Raw genomic sequence first — 21,883 nt, 5'->3', positions numbered from 1 at the left:
TAGTTTCCCCACGGTGGTGTCACACACACAAATATTTGCAGTCTGTTTTGTTTTATACTTATGAGAGTCCTCCTCTCAGCTGTCGCCAATGCGTGGGAGATGGCAACAGTCAGAACGAAAAGGGAAGAAGATTATGCAAACAACGTTAGGGTTGACAGTGTTGCTGCATAGAGTAATACAAGGTGTCGCAGCATTAAAGAATAAAATTTAATTTTTTTTTTATTCAAATTATTTTTTGGTTATCAATAATCAAGTCAAAATAATATTTTTACTTGATATTTAATACACATTTAAAATTATTCCATCAAATTGCAATAAATTTTAATTAGAAAATTGGGTGTTATTCTATTAGTAAAACCAAAGAAACATTCGTTTAAACAAGTGATTTTGAAATTTGTTTCACCATTGTTGAAAGTTGGACTTTAATTTTAAAAAATCAATACCAGTTACCCCCCCCCCCCAAAAAAAAAACAACAAATAAAAACCGTTCTTTTAACATTTATGAAGCAAAAGTAAAGGGGAATGAAAGTTACTGAAGACGTCAAACTAAGATTTCATTGCAAGCTGTTTATAAATGTACTCCTTCATTCTGAAAAGTAATTTAATATATTTTGGATAATTGGAACTGCTTAAATAAAAAGGTACTTCTGCAGTTTAAACCTCATTTTTCCGGGAATCTTGCTTGGCAACATCCGGTGGACACGAAAATCACAAGATTATAACAAGTGAACAGAAGTCAATACAAAAATGAAAAAATAAAATAAACAATCTACCATAAATTCATAAAATTTACTTTTTTTTTTTTTTTTAATTGTCCATTTTATTTTTGTAATAAGTTTTTTTGAATTAGTGTACAAATATTTTTCTATTTTTTTTTTTATATGAAAAAGTTAAAACTTCAAATGCACTTGTGATGTTAGGCTGTGTAAGGTGTTAACTAGTCAAAATCGCCTGTTCTTGATTTCATCGGATTATTTCGATTATCGAAACTTATCAAAAGCTTTCCGATAAAAAAAAAAAAATTAATCTAAGAACACTGCCAGACACATAAAATCCCTTTGTGTGAAATTGCCCCCTTAAGTAAGACACTTAATCAAATCTCCAATACTAACGATTACTACAATACTATCCCATTGATTACTGTACACGCAATAACCCTTATCCCAGAATGGCTTCCGGGCCTTGATAAGCGGTGATCTCCATGTAAAAAATTTTTTTAATAAAAATCAGCCCAACTGTTTTTGAGTCCATGGTGAACATACTAAGTTCCTTTTATATAATCGTAGATAAATGAACAAAAAATAAAATAAAAAGACTTGCCTGAATTTTTATTACAAATTAAAATAAAAAGCAAAGAGTCAAATTCATCTTGCAAATTTTATTCTTGAAATTTTTGAAGATTTTTTTTTTTTGAAAAAAAGAAAAAAAAGATGATGGACAGAGGTGGAGGATTTTTTATTTTTATTTTTTTTTTAATTTTCAGCTAACAGAATTGAGTTCTTGCTGGTTGGTATCGTTATCGTTAAAGAATCCCTGGTAGACTTTCTTGAGACTCAACTCGTGCTTTCGAATATCTTCATGGCAGAGTTTTATGTAGCGTTTCACAGCAGCATCTGTGAAAAATAAAGCAACAACAAAAAGTAAATGAAAGATTTATCCCTTCATCAAATGTTAAAGTGTGGCACAACTCCGAAGTTGAAAATTCAAGCAATTATTGCGCATAATGTACGGAATTGACAAACCAAAAAACAGTTTTATTTTAAGTTTCAATTATTAAATCCTATTTGTGGTTGTTATTTCTTTATCAATTTCTACTTAGACAGCATGATGGTTCTTATCTTGCTTAGATAAAGATTTTCATGCAGCACTCCCCCAGGTAAATCTAATCTAATTTTTTTTTTTTTTTTTTTTACTCATATTTATTCCAAACATAGTAAATCGCCAAAGATATGCAAGAGGCTACTGTAATGCTTAAAGGACACTGACTTTAACATGGTCATTTTAAACGTTCTTGTTGAGCTGTCCTTTAAAATAATTTCTACCTAATTTCAACTTTCAACCATCAGAGCATTATTTCATCTAATACTCATTAACTCTTCTTGAGTGGCTTCCAGGCCTTGATAATAATACTATAATAAAAAAGTTGAGCAATGATATTTCTGTTCATGTTATGGAGTGGGTCGGGCAAATTTGGCATTTCCTTGACATCAGTATGCTTATGCATATAGACCATTAGTCTTTATTTTATCCATGAGATTGTGGACTGTCCACTGGAGGTAAGTGCAAGGTTCTTTTCCATTTGCGACAGGACATGGAAGTTATCCCGATATTGTACAACTTGCAATAAAGCAACTGCTCTTAGCACTACCTGTACTGTCAGTCGAAAACAGAAGCCAGACAAGCTGTCAAACCTGTACCCACAACCTGTCAGACAAGATAGAAAATCTAGCCAAGAAAAAATTATGACCTAATCATTCTTTAAGAGATAAATAGAAACAGGATGCATGAACCTTGAAAGAAAATTTGTGTTTAATGACTTTTAAATCATTATAAAAGAAAGAAAAGGAGTTAAAAACCGTCTTTTTTTTAACAATGTTTCTTTGAAGATATTTTGAGAATGAACTATACAAAGATAAATGATTTTGCTTATTTTGGGTTATTTGGGCTTTTGAAGCCGTTTTCAACATGTTTGCTTGGTAACAAGATAATTAACATTTTTTTTGCAAGTCAATTGGTCTTTGTTTTTGGTCAAGTGTTATTTTTTTAATACAAAACATTTAAAATTTGAATGTTTGTAGAAATGTTTTTGCAAATCCTATTTGAGAAAAAGCTATATTTAAAAATGCTTTTATATTTGCTATTGTAAGAAATATAAAGGAAAAAATAGAGGAAATAAAGGGGGAAGAGAAAGAATGCAAACTCACCATTTGGATGTTTCGCAGAGAGATCCTGCAAAGAAACGAGGGCTTCCTCGGTTTTGTTTAAATTGTAGAGAGCAACACACTTTCTGAAAGCTGCTTTTAAATTGTCAGGAAATAATGTTAATACTTGGTTGCAATATTCCAAGACTCGTTCATAATTGTGATCCTCTTTCTGTAACAGACAGGCTACAAATGAGAAGCAGACAGAAAATGATTAAGCAAAAAAAAAAAAGAGAACTCGGTTCAAATGGATTATGGAATTAGTTATTTACTAGCCTATGACAATAATACATACCCATTGAAAAGGTGCATAGCGATAAAGATTATAGTGAAGCAGGAGTTGCACAATTACCAATCACATTTCTCAAGAAGAAATACAAATCATCTGAGAAGCAAATATATTTTGGAGGAGGAGGATTTAGAAAGTCACGTGATTTTATATTTGCACATGCTCAGAGGATACGTGATACAGATACACAGTCAATTTATACCTTTTGATCCCTTAACAGCCTTTTATTGGCTAAAAATCGAATTTGTTCCGACCAGAGTAGTATATCAAATTTTAAGTCAGTAGACCAAAAATTGATAGTTTGTTAGAGACTATTCTGTGCGCATACACACAATGTCACTTCACAAAAATAAATACATAAACACACACACATGCATTGCTGTGGCTCAAATTGGTGCAATGGAAAAGTTCCAAAATGAGGAAATGCATGTTTCTTATAGGTTTAATTTCCCCATTCTGTATGGGTACACAGTTTTTGCTGTTTCATTTTCTTAGCTGATAGATTTTTTTTGGTTTGGTGACTCTTGAACACATAACATAAATTGTCCATGTGAAAAAACAGTCAGTGTATAGCTGTAAGCCACAAAATTGTAAAGATTGTTCCCTGAGCTTTGTTGATAATTATTGCAAATGACAACAATTGGAAAGTGCAATTTCCTAAAGTGTAATGGTGTATCTGGTGGAATCATAGGAATGCATGGAATGAAGATATCTTCACCTGTGAACGGTCCTGTTGATTGTTGTTTCTATGATATAGTTTGTTAATTTTTTTACTGCAAGCCATGTGCCATTGCAAAGCTTGGATTGGTTTATATTTCACAACATAATTAGTATGCCAATTTTCAGTTGCAGTACATACGATGGCATCCCTGGCAAATCTAGCGGTTGGATAATTAACCACTTTATCTGCTTTCACAACAATGTTGATGGATTTCTATGTGACTACCTCACTTGGAATTTTACGTTGAATAATAGCGTTAAGTTCATGGACATCTTTGTATTGAACTGCAAGAACAGCTTGTTCACTCAGTCAAGTGGAATTCATATAATTTGAATATCTGGAAAAACCTTTTTAACCAACTCTTGATGTAATAACATTACAGAAGTTAAGAGTCAAAGAATTTCGCCTTTAACTTGGATCAGCCAGCACTTTTCCATACCCAATTCCCCACAAGTGATGGAAAAATTTCTGTGCAGATCAGCAGTCTGCAACTGGACATGCATATTTTGAGTTAAGTTTAATGTCTTTACATGGCACCAAAAAGCAGAGTATTTGAGGCAAGCATTTATTTCATGTGCTGGTGTTGATTGAAGAATTGCAGGTAACATTCGCCTGACATCTCCTGCAAGCAATATTACTGCATTCCCAAATGGTCTGACATTACCACGCAAATCTTGCAAGGATCGACCAAGAGCCTCAAGTGATTTTTTGCGTGCCATTGTGCATTCATCGCAAACAGTAGGTTTACATTTTTGCAATATTTTTCCCCATACTGGATGTTTTGGAGATGTTGAACAGGAGACTATTGAAAAATTGAATGTTTAATAGTAGTTTCAAAGTAGAATAAGTAGTTCTACTTGGTAGCAAGGTCCCAGGTATTCCGCATGCAGCAAGGGCTAAGGCTATGTCATTTTGTCACCGAATAGCTGCCAAAATCAAATCAATTTAATTAGAAAGGTTTTACCAGTTACTCCTGGTGCTGTTCAAGGTAGCAGTAATTTCCAAATAACTTCTAATCTCACAGTAAGTAAATTAGGGGACTAAAATAGGATTTATCCAGGTTTTGACAATGCCGTATTCACTGTAATTAATTTAGGAAACTAAAATAGGAAGAGGGATTAGAGATGAACAGATAGAGAGGAAGATATATAGATAGAAAAGAGAAAGTGAGAAAGAGAAAGAGAGGGAAGAGTTAGAAACAGAGGAAGCAAGACAGAAGAAAAGAGAAGGGGAGAGAGAGAAGGAGAGATGGTTGGAAAGAGATATTGAGAGGGGGAGAGAAACAGCAGGTGAACTACACTTCAGTTTTTTTTCCTCGATCAGTAGAGAAAAATTACTTCGAAACCGAGGCAATTTTTATATTTGTTACTATCCAGAGTACACTTTTCAGGAGCTAGATTTTCCACACATAAGAAACCGACTGGGTTATCTGTATTTTCATCTAACAATTTAACAAAAAGATATTGTAAAACTTGAATTTAATGTGAAAATACTATTTTAAAAAATAGCACAGTACTATAAGTGCACTTAATTATAAATATTTATTTTCCAAAAGAATTGTTTGAATAAATCCACAATGAATTAAATTTTATGTGTTGTTTAATTATTTTCTCAGCGTTCGGCTTTCACCGGCGCATGTCAACAGCCGGATAAAGCCGAGCATTGCCGATGTAATAACAAAGCTATGTTAAAGAAATTATTAAGTAAAATTTTAAATGTAGAAACAAAACATCAGAACCCCCCCCCCAAAAAAAAAAACTTACCGTTTATTTGTATTTCTTATTAAATGTTTGTAGAAAATATTTTTTTGTCAAATTTTAAGCAATTTTTGCAATAAATAATAGCAACTTTAATTTTTACGACTTGCCCCAATGTATTATAAACACCCCAACCTCCCTATGTTAAAAACGGCTTTCGGAATACCCCCCCCCATTAATCTCCCCATGTTAAGAACGACTTTCGAGGTTTTAGGGAGGTGGTGTTTAATCTGAAAGCCGTTTTTAACCTGGGGAGGTTAGGGTGTTTATAATACGCTGAGGCAAGTCGTAAAAATTAACCAGCAACTTTCTTGTTAAAGTATTTTTTTTTTAGTTTAGAAAAAGTGAAACAAACTTTTGTGTATTTTTTTTTTGCAAGTATTTAAACAAACAAAACTGGTATATATATATATATATTGCCGAATCCTGGAGAGTAGTTTTTTTTATTATTGTTATGCCAGGGAGGAACACGTAAAGAAAAAGCAGGAAGGCCCCCCCCCCCCAAAAAAAAATTAATGCAATTTTTTCTAAAAAAAACAAAATAGAATAAATGGTATCCTTATAGATATGAAAAGTCACAGAATCAGAATAATGAAAGCAGATTCAATATAAACCAGAAGTATTTCTGGTAAGTGGCCTCGGCTGAAATCAGAACAGATAAGTACCAATGTCGAAAAAAGCTTTTAACATGGTAACATTTTTTACTTTTTAATATTTAAAAACAGTTAGGTTGTTGCAAAATATGACGGCAAATGGACCTATAGTTTTCTAGTTTAGTTAAGCCGAACAAACCAGAGGTTCAAATTTTATATATATATATATATATATATATATATATAGTGGTTAGGAGCCTTGACTGTCGTACAGGCAGTCTGGTTTGAATCCTAGCTAGAGGTAGTTGCCTGCCTAGCCACACTGATGAGCTGTGAAACAGCGAAACAGTACTGTATGTGGATGACTATAATGCTCCTCATCTCGAGTTGAGCATATTGAGAAGTAATAGACAAATTACCATTAGCGTATAAAGCGATGCTCTTTGTGTAAACAAATCGAGCTTCGGTATTTTGGATGATTTCAAAACATCGTTAAACTCATGACTCGATTAGCAGCCACCAATAGTGTAGTGGTTAGGAACTTTGACTGTCATACAGGCAGTCCGGTTTGAATCCTGGCTTGACATAGTTGCCTATCTAGCCGCACTGATGAGCTGTGAAACAGTACTGCATGTGGATGACACACACACACACATATATATATATTCACACACGTCACACTTAACTGTTAGCAATCACCAAACTTTTACCTAATAATTGGGACTATATAGAAACATATATACAAACATTTTTATGCCCACATAAATAAAATGCAAACTAATGACTATCCTTATTAGCCGTTTGATCATCCATCCAAACAACGGTCTAACAGAACTTAATTAGCCAATCTTAGGTAAAGAAAAAAGTGGCTGTGACTTTTGCCAATATTTTCTGAGACTCACTACTTGGCCCATATTTCATGTGAATGTCACCTTGAAAAGTTTTGTCATGATCAAAATTTTTATGAAATTTCAATTTAATATTTTTTGGAACTATGTCTTTTCATAACAGTAACTATCATACAAAACTTTGGCTTGATCACAAAATTTGAGTTAAATTTCCATGGTATAACTAAATATTTCATACAATAGAGAAAATCCAAATAAAATTTTGGCAGACCTTTAAATTATCAGATAGTGATATACAGTCTCACAGCTGACTTAGTTTTGTTTTACTAAAGTCAAAACATTGAAACTAAATTCAATAGGTTCAGTAAAAAAAAAAAAAAAAAAAAACATGGTTACAGAAACATAAATTTAGTTACTTACTCCCACCACCATTTGTTTCCAACTAGGGGGTCATCTACAATATAAATCTCACCTGTTTGTTTAATGTGTGTATGTATGTCTGTATGTCTGCCTTAAACTTTTGACAGATTCAAAACGTTACAGATTCCTCACGGAATCTGTAACGTTTTGAAGCTCAACCCTTTGGACGACAAATATAAAAAATTTGCTAAAAACATTTCCTTCACCCTCAACTGGGCACTTTTCTACAAGGAGGGGGTCACTGTTTTTGACAATATTTTCGATAGACATCCTCTCTTTTCGACTGACTAGCCTTAATTTAAATATAAATCACTTCCAGTTTGGCAATGGATGCAACAGCAAAGACGTCACTTTTTCACATTCTTTTCCCCCTTCGCTGTACAGGTTCAAGCCTGTCTGCCACAACTTTTTTTTTCTCAACACATGGGCACCCAGGCTCGTCTATTTTATAACTCTCACCTGTCTGTTTAAATGTATGTATCCATCTCTCAGAGGACAAATATTTAAAAAAAAAAATGGCCAAAAATATTAATTCTTTGATCCTAAACTGGGTTGTTTTTTGCAAGGAGGATTCAGTTTTTAGCATCAACATTTTTGAAAAATCATTAACGCTTCGCAATCTCAACATACGGTTAAAACAGGTTATTTTAAAGGGCTGTGACATCACAAGTCAGGTGGACAAGACAGCTAATATGTTTGCTTTTTTTTTTTTTTTTTTGCTTACAAAATTTTGATCTGTTTCACGTCCGGCTGATGGCACCCAAACGACCCCCACCCCCGCCAAAATATTGAATCTCAGCATTCTAGCACAATTTTGTGTCTACAGGAGAAAGATCTTTTGCTCTTTGCCTGCAAAATTTCAAAGTCGGAGACATACACAGGCTCCAGAATTTATTTTTCTACATTGTAACCATTTTTTATACACTTTTGCCAAAAATTCAATAACACATCTCTGAAAGGTGTTGCTTTCTTAGGACTTTCATGTCAATATCTGCAATGGAGGGATGAAACTTTTAGGTTATGAATACATTTTTAGTCATAACAATGTAATTTGCAATTCTCTCTGATTCAATCAGGCAGAATAAAAATAATAAGAGGCATTACTTTTGCAATGCCTCTTATAAATGAATACTAACAACCCTAATTATTTTCAAATCAAACCGAATTAAATTATTTTAAAAATATGACAGGTTCAGAAACCAATGAAAATGCAAATTGCATGTATGCATGCTGGTATGTTTGTATGCATGCATGTTCGTATGTCTGCCTAAAATCTTTTGACAGATTTCCATAAGATCTATATCTTTTTGAAACTCGACCCTTCTGACGACAAATATCGAAAAATTGACTAAAAAACATTAATTCCTTCATCCTCAACTGAGCACTTTTCTACAGAGTGGGATTGCTTTTTTCAATTTTTTCGATAGTCATCCCCTCTTTGATTGACTAGCCTTAATTTAAACCATTGCCATTTCCAGTTTAATGATGGACGCAACAGCAAAAACGTCACGTTTTTTTCACATATTTTCCTCCTTCGCTGTACGGGTTCGAGCCTGCCTGCCTGCTACCAATTTTTTGCTCAACACTCCTCCAAACACTCTGGCAACGACGGGCACCCAGGCTAGTTAAACTATTTCTTTGAGAATTGAGAATAGGAGAGCAATTCCACATATAAATTTAATGTAGAATGAGCTCCTATTTCCGGGATATTGTACTGTTTTAAAGCAGTTAATCAAAATTTTTTTATGGGAGTTAAATTGTGTATTTTGGAGAGTGTATACTTTTTGAAGTGATTACGCATGGTTTTATGACCTTGTCAGACGGACTTAGTGCTAGTAGTAAAATAATTACTGAATATCTCTAAAACGTTTGAATGGAATGATGATCGTCTTATGTTAAATTTATATATGAAACTAATCTCGCACTTGAAATTAAAAAATTTTTTAAAATGGTGGGGTTTGTGCAGTATATACAACAAAACGAAATAGTGGTTAAAAAAAAAAAAAAAAAAAAAATTTATATATAAAATTCAACGCTATTTCACACGGTTAATGGTAGCCGAATGGATATGGCCTAGCTAATCGAGCCAGAGATGTCTCGTGTCGCGGGGTTCGAATCGTTCGACTGGTAGTAATCGTGACACTCTGCACTGAAGAATCCCGAAAGGATGAAACACTAGTGTCTGTAGGTATTTAATTATTATAGTAAAAAAATAATTATGACAGCCCCTTTAAGAAATTCGTTTCTTATCGTTGAGCACTTTCAGTTGAATTAAAAGTCGGTCAATTTAGCTCTTATGCGTAGATCATCGTATAACGATTTGATCACTGTCTGTCTGGCGTAAGGAACATTTAAATTAAAATGTTTAAAATTCAACGCTATTTCACACGGTTAATGGTAGCCGAATGGATACGGCCTCCGCTAATCGAGCCAGAGATGTCTCGTGTCGCGGGGTTCGAATCGTTCGACTGGTAGTAATCGTGACACCCTGCACTGAAGAATCCCGAAAGGATGAAACACTAGTGTCTGTAGGTATTTAATTATTAATTATTATAGTAAAAAAATAATTATATATATATATATATATATATAACCAACATGTTACCAAAGGCAAGATAAGTTATTCTTCTTGCTACCTGGATAAGTTTTGTGTGGTTTAACATATTTCAAAGTGTATTTAATTAGAAACACAAGTAGTGCCGAGTTGGTAAGTTAGAACAAGATGGCCGACATCAGACATTCAACTGGAATGTCTTGATAATCGCTTAAATCATAAAAACAAAACAATACTGATAGAAATTCACTCGATAAATATGGTGTGAATTTCTATCAGTATTTTTATTTTTGGAGTTTTTAGCCATTACCGACATTCCAAAAATGACATGTTACGTTGGCCATGTTATCGGTTTAACTTACCAACTCAGTACTACTTGCTTTTTGAACTAATAAGTTTTAAAAATAAATTAAAACACAAAATATGTATCCAGATAAGTAGAAGAGTAAGTTATTTTGCTTTCAATAACATTTATTTGTTATATATACTGCTAAATCATCATTTTTTTTCGCAAATGTTTTCATGTAATCACTTATAAATTAGAATAATTTTTTGGCAGGGAGATGGGTATTTGGTTTAAGGTGTTAATCTACACATTTGCCACAATTGTTTTTAGTAGTATTATCTCGTTTTCTTTTGTTTTTTGTTTTTTAAATCGATATAATAGCCAACCAAATCTTTATAATTATAATCTATCTATCTATATATATAAAAGGCAAAATGTGTGTGACCATTTCGTGTATGTCTTCAAAAGGCTTTTCTCGCACACGCTCCCGGGTTTGTTACTATCACTTAAAACTGTTTATATGGGTCCTATATCATAATATGTAGGATTTGGGAACGCGGGTAGTCTCTAGATTTATTTACGTCGACTTTTATGAGATTCGCGCTATTTCGCTTTGTGCCCGGTTTGTCCTGCATTTTAGTATAAATACAGTGGGTTCTCGGCTTTCGCTCTGCTTTCCCCCCCTTCCCACCATCATCTGGGGAAAGTGAAAACTAAAAATAATGATCCTGCAATGACCTCATTTAGCGTCGTCCTATCAATCAAACCTCTTTTAGCTTTAACTTAACATGTTAATCAATTACTCTCACTCGTGGTCGAGACCGTTAAGTATTGGCATTGGTTTCCACCTCCGCGTCAAAGCTTCCGAGTTCAATCCCTCCTCCCGACCAAACGTTTTTTTTTTTTATTACTTCGCTTATTCTTTACCCCCCCCCCTACACAGATTTATTCATGCCATTTTTTTCCGTTTTGGTTTTGGATTTTTTTTTTTTACATCGTCTTTTTTTATAATATTTAAGCAGGATTATTAATTACCCCCCACCCCATACACACACCTACAAATACCCGGGCAAAAAAACGTAAATGTTTGAAAATAAACAAGCAACAAAACGTAAATGTTTGGAAAAATAAAACTTAAATATTTTTGCAAAAAACAAAAAGAAAACAAAAAAAAAAAAATCGTAAATATGTTTGAAAAAACAAAAAAAAAAAAAAAAAACTTAAATGTTTGCAAAAAAACAAAAAACATGTTTAAAATTAAAATATAACAAAAACATTTTTATTTCAAGGGTGCCATTATAAACATTTTGTTCTTCCGTAACTGGGTGGACAGACAGTAACGCCACCTATAGTCAAACGGAGGAAACAGGCTCTCTCTCTTCACGATTACCGGAACTGCTAGGTGCTTTATGATTAAAGTCTGATGTAATGAACTTGTTTATCTCCCAAACTGTCATGACCGATTTTTTTCACCTTTAGTGAAAAGAAAAAACTTGGTATTTTTATTTTAGGATTTGCCTAACACGACTACACGAGTCTAGTTGAGTTATGAGTTCAGAACATACACAGCACTTAAGCATCAAAACTGGATAATATATAGGGATAAAGTACTTTATTAAAACTTTATTTTAGAGATCACAATCGTTGCTCATTCTCTATCAGTTTTTTCTTTTATCACCCACTAGTTTCCACTCCCACTTTGAGATTGATTTGCTTGTTTTTAGGTTTTACAATCCTAGAAATAGTGAGCAGGTTACATTTAGAATGGATTTAGAGGGCTTTACTTACCTGCCCTTAACTCATTTTTTTTGGAGGGGGGGGGTTGTAATTTGTCACACTCCAGCTTACATGTCTTTTTTTTTTGAATGTTAAAACAACATTTACAGTAGGATTTTTTCTTTCTTTTTTTTTTTTTTTTTTACATAGGGGTTGTAGTACTTACCAACACAACAAACGCCCTCGTGTTTGTGCCTTGTATAGGCATGCGCGACAACAAAACTTGGGTTTTTATAAGCGGAAGTCTCGAGGTTGTCAGGAATCTACAGGCGCAAGAGAAAGGATTGAGATAGTGGTATAAAGGCAGGTCGAGTGAGAAGGTTGTTGTTGTTGTTGTCATTGGATGTTACAGTGACGCATGCGTTAGCAGGTGATTAAGGAGGCGGTTTATTTTTGTGTGTAAAGTCGCGCACCTCGGTGAAGGTCATATAAATCGTTCACCTCGGTGAAGGTGAAGGTCTTAAGCTATTTCGGCTATTTCATTTTGTCTCTTTTCCTGGACAACTATGGCTGGGGCAAAGTTTGATTTAAAACTGATACCCGAATTCGACGGATCCACTTCTGTTGTCGACTGGGTCGAAAGGGTTGAGCTGACCTGCAACCTCTGTGAAGTAAAGGGGGTGCATACCATGATTCCCCTAAGATTGGCTGGAGGCGCCCTAAGTGTATATCAGCAACTGAGTGCTGTGGAGAAGGCTGATATTACCTGTATAAAAAATGCTTTATACAAGGCATTTGCCATGGATCCCTGTACGGCCTACGAAACATTTGCCACTAGGAAGCTCATGCCAGGAGAAACCGTGGACGTCTTCTTCGCGGAGCTGAAGAAACTTGCAGTTCTATTTGGCAATGGAGTCTCAGAACAAACACTGGTGTATGCGTTTGTGGCCGGCCTTCCCACCCATGTTAAGCAACTGTTGAGGGCTTCCACCAGCATATCTGTAATGCCCATGGAACATTTGTTAGAACGCGCTCGAGCCATTATCAGAGATGAGGAGGACCTGAGGGAACCAGTTGTAATGATGGCGCAGGCAGCCAAGACTAATGCTGAAAAGAGTCCCAGTTTGAGACCTACGACCAATGGGAGATGTTTCAGCTGTGGCCAGCGAGGCCATATCGCAAGGAATTGTACTAACAAGGGGCAGGGGCGCCCGCGCTGTTTCCAATGTGGTAGCTATGGACATTTATCCCAAAATTGTGCGGGAAATGCATCAGGGGGCAGGACGTCAGCGCCGCCCTGTTCCCCGGACAAGATTTAATCGAAGCGCAACTGACAATAAATGTGTACGTGGACCAAGTGCTTTGTTCAGCTCTTCTCGACTCCGGGTGCTCACACACCATCATGAGTGCCAAGTTGTGTCGAAACTGGATAAAGCAGAACATCAAAGTAACCACAATAGGTGGCAATACGCAAGCTTGCTGTGGAGCCGGAACTGTCAAAGTCCACACAGACTCTGGTGTGGCCGCAAACATTAATGTGCTGGTGATGCGAGGGGATTTGCTGGGATTCGATGTACTATTGGGATATGATGCTATTAAGGCACTGGGGGGAGTGGTTATCGGAAGAGATGGGACTGTGCGATTTTTGGAAACCCGAGTGTGTGCTGCAGTTCACATTGATCGGCCTGATTTTAAGGTGGACTACGACCCTCACCAAAAAGCATGGACTGCATCGTGGAAGTGGACAGAAGGAAGGGCGCCAACCGAACTCAAGAATAGCATTGCAGAGTACTCGATACATGACAGAAACCCTAGAGAGAGTTAACAAGGAGGATCCTGCCCGTGGAGAATGGTGTGTCAATGGGGACACTGTGAATGTGTGGGTTGACGCTAGTTCTTTGGCATTGGGAGTGTTATTGGAGCAACGTGGAAATGTAATTGAAGACGCATGCTGGCTGCGACCCGTGAATAATGCTCAACACATCAACCTGGCGGAACTGGATGCTGTTGTGAAGGGTTTAAATCTGGCACTGCAATGGCAGTCGAAGAAGTTACGCTTGTACACGGATTCTCTCTGCGTCTACCACTGGGTGTCCGACACTCTCTCGGGACGAACAAGAGTCCGTACTAAGGCAGCCAGTGAGATGTTAATCCGGCGGAGGCTAAACACCCTGAAGAGTCTGGTATCCGAATATGACCTGTCGGTGAGTGTAACGCTCGTGGTATCAGACTGTAATCGTGCAGACCAACTTACCCGTGTGCCTCACAAATGGTATGAAGCTGTGAAGACAGGCGTGGAGTTCACTGCTCGATCTTGCGCAGTTGGCGCGATTAGCTCATGCCAAATACAAAGAATTCATGTGCAGAGTGGACATCCAGGTATCAAAAGAACTTTGTATTTTGCGAGGCGTGTGGACCCGGCAGTGACAAGGGCGGATGTCAGGCAGATCATCAAGCACTGTGAGGCATGCCAGTCTATCGATCCTGCACCTGAGCAATGGCAGAAGGGGCGATTGGAAGTTGAGCATGTGTGGCAACGATTAGCGATGGATATTACCCATTACAGTGGTAAGCCCTTTCTAACCCTTATCGACTGTGGACCCACTCGTTTTGCAGTGTGGCGGCAAATGACCAGGCAGGACTCAGCGAATGTTGTCCGCCAACAACTGTCATCTATCTTTTCTGAGCGAGGTGCGCCGGAAGAGATATTAACGGACAACAATGCTGCTTTTTGTAGTCACCAAGTTCGGCAGTTGTTGAATGAGTGGAGTGTCCGACTACGACTGCGATGTGCTCATGTGCCATCAGGGAATGACATTGCTGAGAGGAGCCATCGCAGCATCAAGAGAATTGCTGCCAGAAAGCAAGGCGCCATTACGGAGGCCACGTATTGGTATAACATCACACCAAAGGATGGGAAGACACTAACAACAGCACCGGCCAATGCCATACACAAATACCGTGTTAGGATAAAGGGCATTGACACTGTCCAACCAATCGACAAGGAGAGTCATACCAAATACAAGGTAGGGGATCCAGTTTGGGTTAGACCCCCTGGAAACCAGTGCACCACCAAGTTCAAGCGAGGACGAATATCTGGAGTGGTCAGCCAGCAGTCGGTCCTTGTTGATGGAACCCCACGCCATGTGCGCGATCTTCGCCCGGCTAGTGAAGTACATCGCACAACTACAGAGAGCGATGGATCATCAGATGATGAGCTGCTAATGAGTGAGGTCACCGAGCAAGAGAGTGGTAGTTGTAGTTCATCTGATCAGGCAGGATCAGAAGCAGAACCAGAACCTCACACAGAACCAGAACCTGAATCCGAAAGTGTAAATACCACCCTTCGCAGAAGCCAACGAACTAAGAGGCCACCCCCGGAGTGCACTCTATGTGATCATCAGATCAGGGGGGAGTGTAGTACTTACCAACACAACAAACGCCCTCGTGTTTGTGCCTTGTATAGGCATGCGCGACAACAAAACTTGGGTTTTTATAAGCGGAAGTCTCGAGGTTGTCAGGAATCTACAGGCGCATGAGAAGGGATTGAGATAGTGGTATAAAGGCAGGTCGAGTGAGAAGGTTGTTGTTGTTGTTGTCATTGGACGTTACAGTGACGCATGCGTTAGCAGGTGATTAAGGAGGCGGTTTATTTTTGTGTGTCAAGTCGCGCACCTCGGTGAAGGTCATATAAATCGTTCACCTCGGTGAAGGTCTTAGGGGTCACCACTCGGGGATAAGGGTTATTGTGTGTACAGTAATCACTGGGATAGTATCGTAGTAATAGTTAGTATTGGGGATTTGATAAGGTGTCATTACGTAAGGGGGCGGTTCATCAGGAATTTATGTTGGATATAGAATTATATAATTCATAAAATAGTGAAGAAAAATACCCTGTGCAAAGATTGGTCTATTTAGCCATGGCTAACCTTTTTAGGTCAAAATAATTTTTAAAAAAGCCAAAGAAAATGCCAAATTAATCTAGCATGTTTTCTGTTTTGACTTTTTTTTTTCTTTGAGTAAATTTCATTCATACTTTTATTTTGTGCTTGTTTTTATTTTAAATTTATTTTATTTCATTTTAAATTTATTTTTATTTTATTCTATCCAAATATTTTTTGTACATTTATAATAAAAAAATTCTTACGCAACTATTTGAGTGGACAAAGGACTTCGATTCTTCTTATAAGCTAAATTATTTCTTTAAATTATAAGAATCAAAGTCATTTGTCCACGCAGATAGTTGCGTAAGCATATTTTTTTTAATTTTTTTTTTATAAATGTACAAAAAATATTTGGATAAAATGAAATAAAACAATTTAAAATGAAATAAAAATAAAACAAGCACAAAATAAAAGTATGAATGAAATTTAATCAAAGAAAAAAAAAATCAAAACGGAAAACACGCTCGATTCATTTGGAGTTTAAAATCAATTTGGTGTTTTTTTGGGCTTTTTAAAAAATTATTTTGGCCTAGAAAGGTTTTTCATGGCTAAACAGGCAAATGTTTGCGCAGGGTCCACACTCGTCATTAAGTACCTTAAAATGTTCTATACAATACCAAATTTCTTTAATTATAGGGTTTCCTTTCATTACTATCAAACAATTTTATTTTGTAAAGTAATCAGAAAGACCAAAATTGTTTTGTTTATTTACGTGATTATTGAAAATGTAATCTTATAAATAAATAAAATATAAGAAAAAAGAAATGACAGATGAAGTTTAAAAATTTCATCTTTTTTTGTTATTTCTTTTGTTAAACAACGTATTTGTATTGTTCAATGTTTTAAATTATAAAATAAGTTTTAAATAAAACACATTTAATCGTTTTAAAACTATCTTTTTTATTTATTAAACAACGTGGTTTTATATTGTATTCGCAGTTTCGTGTTAGGGGTGTCAAAAATTCCTACAAAAATTCTGATACTGCTAGGCGTCGCCCCAACGTGTTCTTTTTTGTGATAATAGGGTTCGAGGCTATTTGTACAACTAAACAGCAAATCTGCCGATTTTCGGACCTAATTATTACCTTACAGTTTCCCTCCTCACTTCAAACTTAGTTTTGTTTGTTATTCATTTTTTTTTTTTTTTTTTTGTTAAAGAAAGAGCAAATAAACAAAGTTCTTGTAATAAATGGATATCCAGAGGATTTCAGTACTTTTGGAGTATGCCCCGAGTATTGATGGTCAATCTTGGAAATGGTCGAAGCCGAAGAAAACGTAAAAGATGACAACACGAAGGGTTAGGTTTGGGTCTTAAAATATTTTATACTAAACAATCTTTTGGTACTTCTGAAGTTTTTCGCCGAAAATCGAGACGTCATTTTCTTTCGGGCACCTGTCGTTTAACATCACAAGGAAAAAAAAAAAAAAAAAAAAAATCAGCATTTAAAACTGACCGAAATAGGAAATCAGAAAATTTACAAAATTGTTTTATTAAAATTTCTTGCGCAGACTTTTCAAGAAAAGACTTTACAATTATATTTTGATACATTTTTATACAATACTCGCCCAATTTAAATAATTATGTCATTTTCAACTTGTTTTTAATGTCCTTTTCATTTTCTGTTTTTAATAATAAAAATATACGTTTCATGAAAAATTTTCCAGTGTTCATTAATTAAATCGAAACATTTCCAATTAAACAATTGTGGATATATATGTTCTCTTTCAGTTTATTTACTTTTTTCCATAGTTCTCTCCCTAAGTAATTAAGATCTAGTTTAATTTATTTTGTTTAATTCGGCCATAGTTTAAAATACTGATTTCTCCCTGATTCTAATGACAGGTGCCCGAAAAAAATGGCGTCTCAATTTTCGGCGATAAACTGTAGAAGTACCAAATTTTTTTAAGTATAAAAAGTGGATTTCAAAATATAAATTGCTTCGAGCATTTCGGGGATTTTCCGTCAATACGCGAGATTAGTTCCGTACTAAAATCCTCTGGGAGCATTGGTTGTGGTTATAGATTTTTATAAAAAGGGTAAACCTAGTTGAACCCTTCCCTTTTATTTTTTGGATAAGATTATTTTAAATACGCACCTGCAAGGTTGTTGTAACAATCTGCTTGTATGGAAATAATATCGCTATGGTATTCTTCGGGGACGGGAGTTAAAGATGGTAGATTACCGGCAATATTTGGTGGGAGCATCGGCCAAGATTTTCGATCCAGGTTCAATTTCACTTGAAGGAGAGCCCGGTGATACTTGCCAGTCGCATGGCTAAACTTCTTTTGCTTGTACAACTCATTTCCGTCATTTTTTAGTTTCTGAGCAGTTTCTATTCGGATTTTCAAATCATTTTTATATTTCGGGTCCAAGTTTTGCTGTTCAACAGAAGCCATTACGGTCATGTGATTGTACACCGGGCGGTGTAAACCTAAAACGTGTCCTCCTTTTATAAAACGGAGAAAATCTCTCGTCACATGTAGAACTATTTATAACAGCGCACGTCACGTATACACTAAATATTTAATTACATATAAAATAAATAAATTATATGCACAATGTGACCTCAAGTAGTCAAGGCGGGTCATCTCTAACCTAACTAGTCTAATTCAGTGACCAACGACCATCGGTCACTCAAAACAATTTGCAATAACCCTTATCCCTGAGTGGCTTCCGGGCCTTGATAAGTGGTGATCACTGTGTAAAAAAAAAAAAAAAAAAAAAAAAAAACTTTACAAAAAACAACAAAAAAACAGTACATTAGGTATCCCCAAAACAATGTGTAAAACGGAGCGCATGTTCCCGTGACGTCAGGCTCGTGTTAACTATACGAACTATGGAAAAGCAGAAGCGATTTAATGATTTTTTTAAACCCTTTGTTTATCTTCTTCAAACTGCAATTTATTAATAGTTAATCTTTGTTATAATTTTGTTAGGTTTTAAGATTTACACAGTTTAATGATTAATAAAATTATAAAATTTGTATATTAAATATGAAATACAGTTTTACTGACTGTTCTTTTGGTTACCTACGGGCTTCCATATTTTATTCGGTAAAAAGAGACGAACAAAATATGAGGAGGTGGGGGCTACAAAATGCTTAATATTTGTGCAATTATATTTTCAAGTCGGTTTTAATCTGGCGATAAAATAGCTGACAAGAGCCATGGTTATGTAAAAACTTAATATTTAAAAAAAAAATTTAAACAATTAATTAAAAATCTATGTTGTAACGGAATATTTTGAAATAATGGAAGTTTCTTTTTTCTTGGCAATTCAACTGATTATAGGATATATTAATTCGAAAAACGCTATTAAAAAAAATAATAATATTAAATTTATATCATTTTTTAAATTGCAACTTCAAGGTAAATTTTTGTTCAATATGTGTATTCAAACTTTTAAAAAATAAATATTTTTTACTTATTCGAACTCTTATGTTTCATAATAAATAAAAATTTCCATAGATTTAAATACATTTTGTTCGAATTTCGAAAAAATAAATAGGGGGGGGGCACGCACTAAAAAATATTTCCCCTCATATATTTTACGGAAACTGCATTTTATATGCAATTTCATTCTAAAATGGATAAGTATCGAAAATTTCACGAAAATCTGACCATTAGTTGATTTTTGCTAGATTTACTAAACACGGGTATGTTTTCAGGTTCGGAATGTCTACTACATGGGAACGTTATTTTAGAGTGCCAATTATGTAAACACGCTTTTCGTCTCGCAATTTCGTTATTTTCGTTCGATGAAAATTTTTTTTTAACTTATTACTAGTTTATTTTGCCCTTCTTCTTTTAAATGGTACAAAAGTTATACTGATAATATTAATTTATAATAAAGTTACATTGTGTTACATATAGGGTGGGGTAATTCTGTGATGAATTTTGGCAGTCCCTACAGTACATTGAATATGAAGTGGAAAGGGGGATATTTTACACCAATTGCAAGATGAACTGTGACACCAGGTTTGTAAAGTGGGAGTGACAAGTCAGCACCCTTGAGGAGGGGTACTCTGACCTGCCAAAAAGTGTTTGGGTAGCCCGTCGGCATTCCTCGGCAAGGGCGCCTCAGGCGATTAACAATAAACTGACCCCTTCTCAAAGAGAGAAGGCAAAGCCTGGGAGGGTGAACCTCCTAGAACTGCACAGAACTAACATCCAACCACAATCAACAAGGACTAGATCAGGGGTCGACAACCTACGGCATGCGTGCCACGTGGCACGCCAAGCAATTTTCAATGGCATGCCGAGCCTCCAGCTCCCAAGCTCCGATATAGCCGAGAATATAGAATTGGATCGCCTATTATGAGAATAACTTAAACAAAATTCAATTGGCGAAAGCAGAGGGGAGAAGAAAAATTGATACGTGCGCTGTCAGGGCCAATGGAACTGTGAGAAAGGAGAACTGGCGTCACACAGGCTTCGATGACATAGTCATGCAAGTTGCAGATGATTGTCGATTTATTCATTGTTGAGCAGCGAAATACGGTACATCAGTGGCGAGCGGCAATAATAGGTAAAATCACGAATTTTTACTTTGTGTTATTTATTAGAGTTACAGAATTGTTCAGTGGTTAGAATATGAATACAAGATTGGGTATAATTGCCTTTCAAATTCTTAAAAGTGTACTTTTAATTTTTAAGCTCGTAACTGGTATTAGAGATGAGCAATTTCAATAATCTATATACCAAACAAAATGGTATGATTGGGGGAATATGTGGATGAAATATCTTTTGAATTGTGAATATCACGCACGAATGGGAGCTAATCAAACCTGTAGACTATTTCTGGGACACCGTGTACATAATTTCTCGCCACAAAGTTTATTAAAATGTATCATGGTTTTCCAACAGCAAGGGTGAGGATAATTTGGTTAGTATTTTATATATCATAATTGACGTTTGTGTAATTATGCCTATTTATATTTTCAGAATACCCCTGGTGTTAGTTATGGCCGAAAAGAAAAGAAACCTTGATCATCGCCCATTTCAAGACAACTGGACAAAAAATATAGATTTGTGGAACAAAAGGATCGTGTTGTTTGTGCTTTCTGCTGCGAAGGTGTTGTGGGTCGCACATGTAGTGTACAAAGGCAATTTCAAACCAAACATCAATCTAAATTTAAGAGAAGAAAGGTAAAGCCATAAAAAAAAAGCTATTTCTTAGTTCAAAAAACAAACTGGTATTTGGAGTCAAGTTGTTTGAATGAAGATTAAAACTACTGAATGTAGTTACAAAATAGCTCAGTGTGTGGCTTTGAGTGGGAAACCTGTTACAGATGGTGAATACATCAAAGAAACTTTTTTGAGCGGTGCTGAAGTTTTGTTTCGTGATTTACAAAATAAAGTCATTATACTCTCTTGAATTAGGGAAATGCCAGTTTCTGCAAGATCAGTTGAGAGGCGCATATCTGAATTGGCTGAAAATGTAACAACTAAACAAACAACTGGATTAAAGCAACCCCACGTATTTAGTGTCACTCTTGATGAAAGCACTGATGTAAACGATGCATCTCGCCTAGCTGTGGTTGCAAGATATCACGAGAACAAGGAAGAGTTGTGTTGTTTATTACCTCTTCACGATACAACCAAAGCAGAAGATATTTTGTGTGCATTTACTAGTTATTTTTCTAAACAGGACATTGAATTGAACAAATTATTCTGCATAACAACCGATGGTGCTGCTGATGATGATTGGCAAGAAGAAAGGATTGGTAAAACTTATTGAAAATCATGTTGGATACAAACTGTTAAGTTTCCATTGTATTATACACCAGGAGAACTTCTGTGCAAAGACCTCATCTTTGAATTTGATTTCTGTG

At 35.6% G+C, this 21,883-nt stretch overlaps 1 protein-coding gene across 1 annotated transcript; it reads right to left on the bottom strand.

Moving 5' to 3' along the window:
* Positions 1 to 1,363: 1,363 nt before the first annotated feature.
* Positions 1,364 to 18,496, bottom strand: LOC145256204 (tetratricopeptide repeat protein 9C-like). Its single transcript, XM_080114817.1, has 3 exons — positions 18,146 to 18,496; positions 2,925 to 3,107; positions 1,364 to 1,613 (listed from the first exon to the last, which is right to left on the bottom strand). Exons 1-3 carry the CDS (start codon positions 18,453 to 18,455, stop codon positions 1,480 to 1,482), a joined length of 627 nt encoding a protein of 208 aa, XP_079970943.1. The 5' UTR covers positions 18,456 to 18,496; the 3' UTR covers positions 1,364 to 1,479.
* Positions 18,497 to 21,883: the final 3,387 nt, after the last annotated feature.

This window comes from Euprymna scolopes, chromosome 32, assembly GCF_053919585.1.
Source record: "Euprymna scolopes isolate OS-2025 chromosome 32, ASM5391958v1, whole genome shotgun sequence".
Lineage (NCBI taxonomy): Eukaryota > Metazoa > Mollusca > Cephalopoda > Sepiida > Sepiolidae > Euprymna > Euprymna scolopes.
This window is presented reverse-complemented; position numbering and strand designations above follow the sequence as displayed.

What these genes read in the sequence shown, in the direction of transcription:
- LOC145256204 (XM_080114817.1), bottom strand. Translation starts at nt 18,455, where the DNA reads ATGACCGTAATGGCTTCTGTTGAACAGCAAAACTTGGACCCGAAATAT. An exon ending in TTGTTACAACAACCTTGCAG is followed by an intron (nt 3,108 to 18,145) that starts GTGCGTATTTAA and finishes TCTCATTTGTAG; the next exon opens with CCTGTCTGTTACAGAAAGAG. An exon ending in CTCTGCGAAACATCCAAATG is followed by an intron (nt 1,614 to 2,924) that starts GTGAGTTTGCAT and finishes TATTTTTCACAG; the next exon opens with ATGCTGCTGTGAAACGCTAC.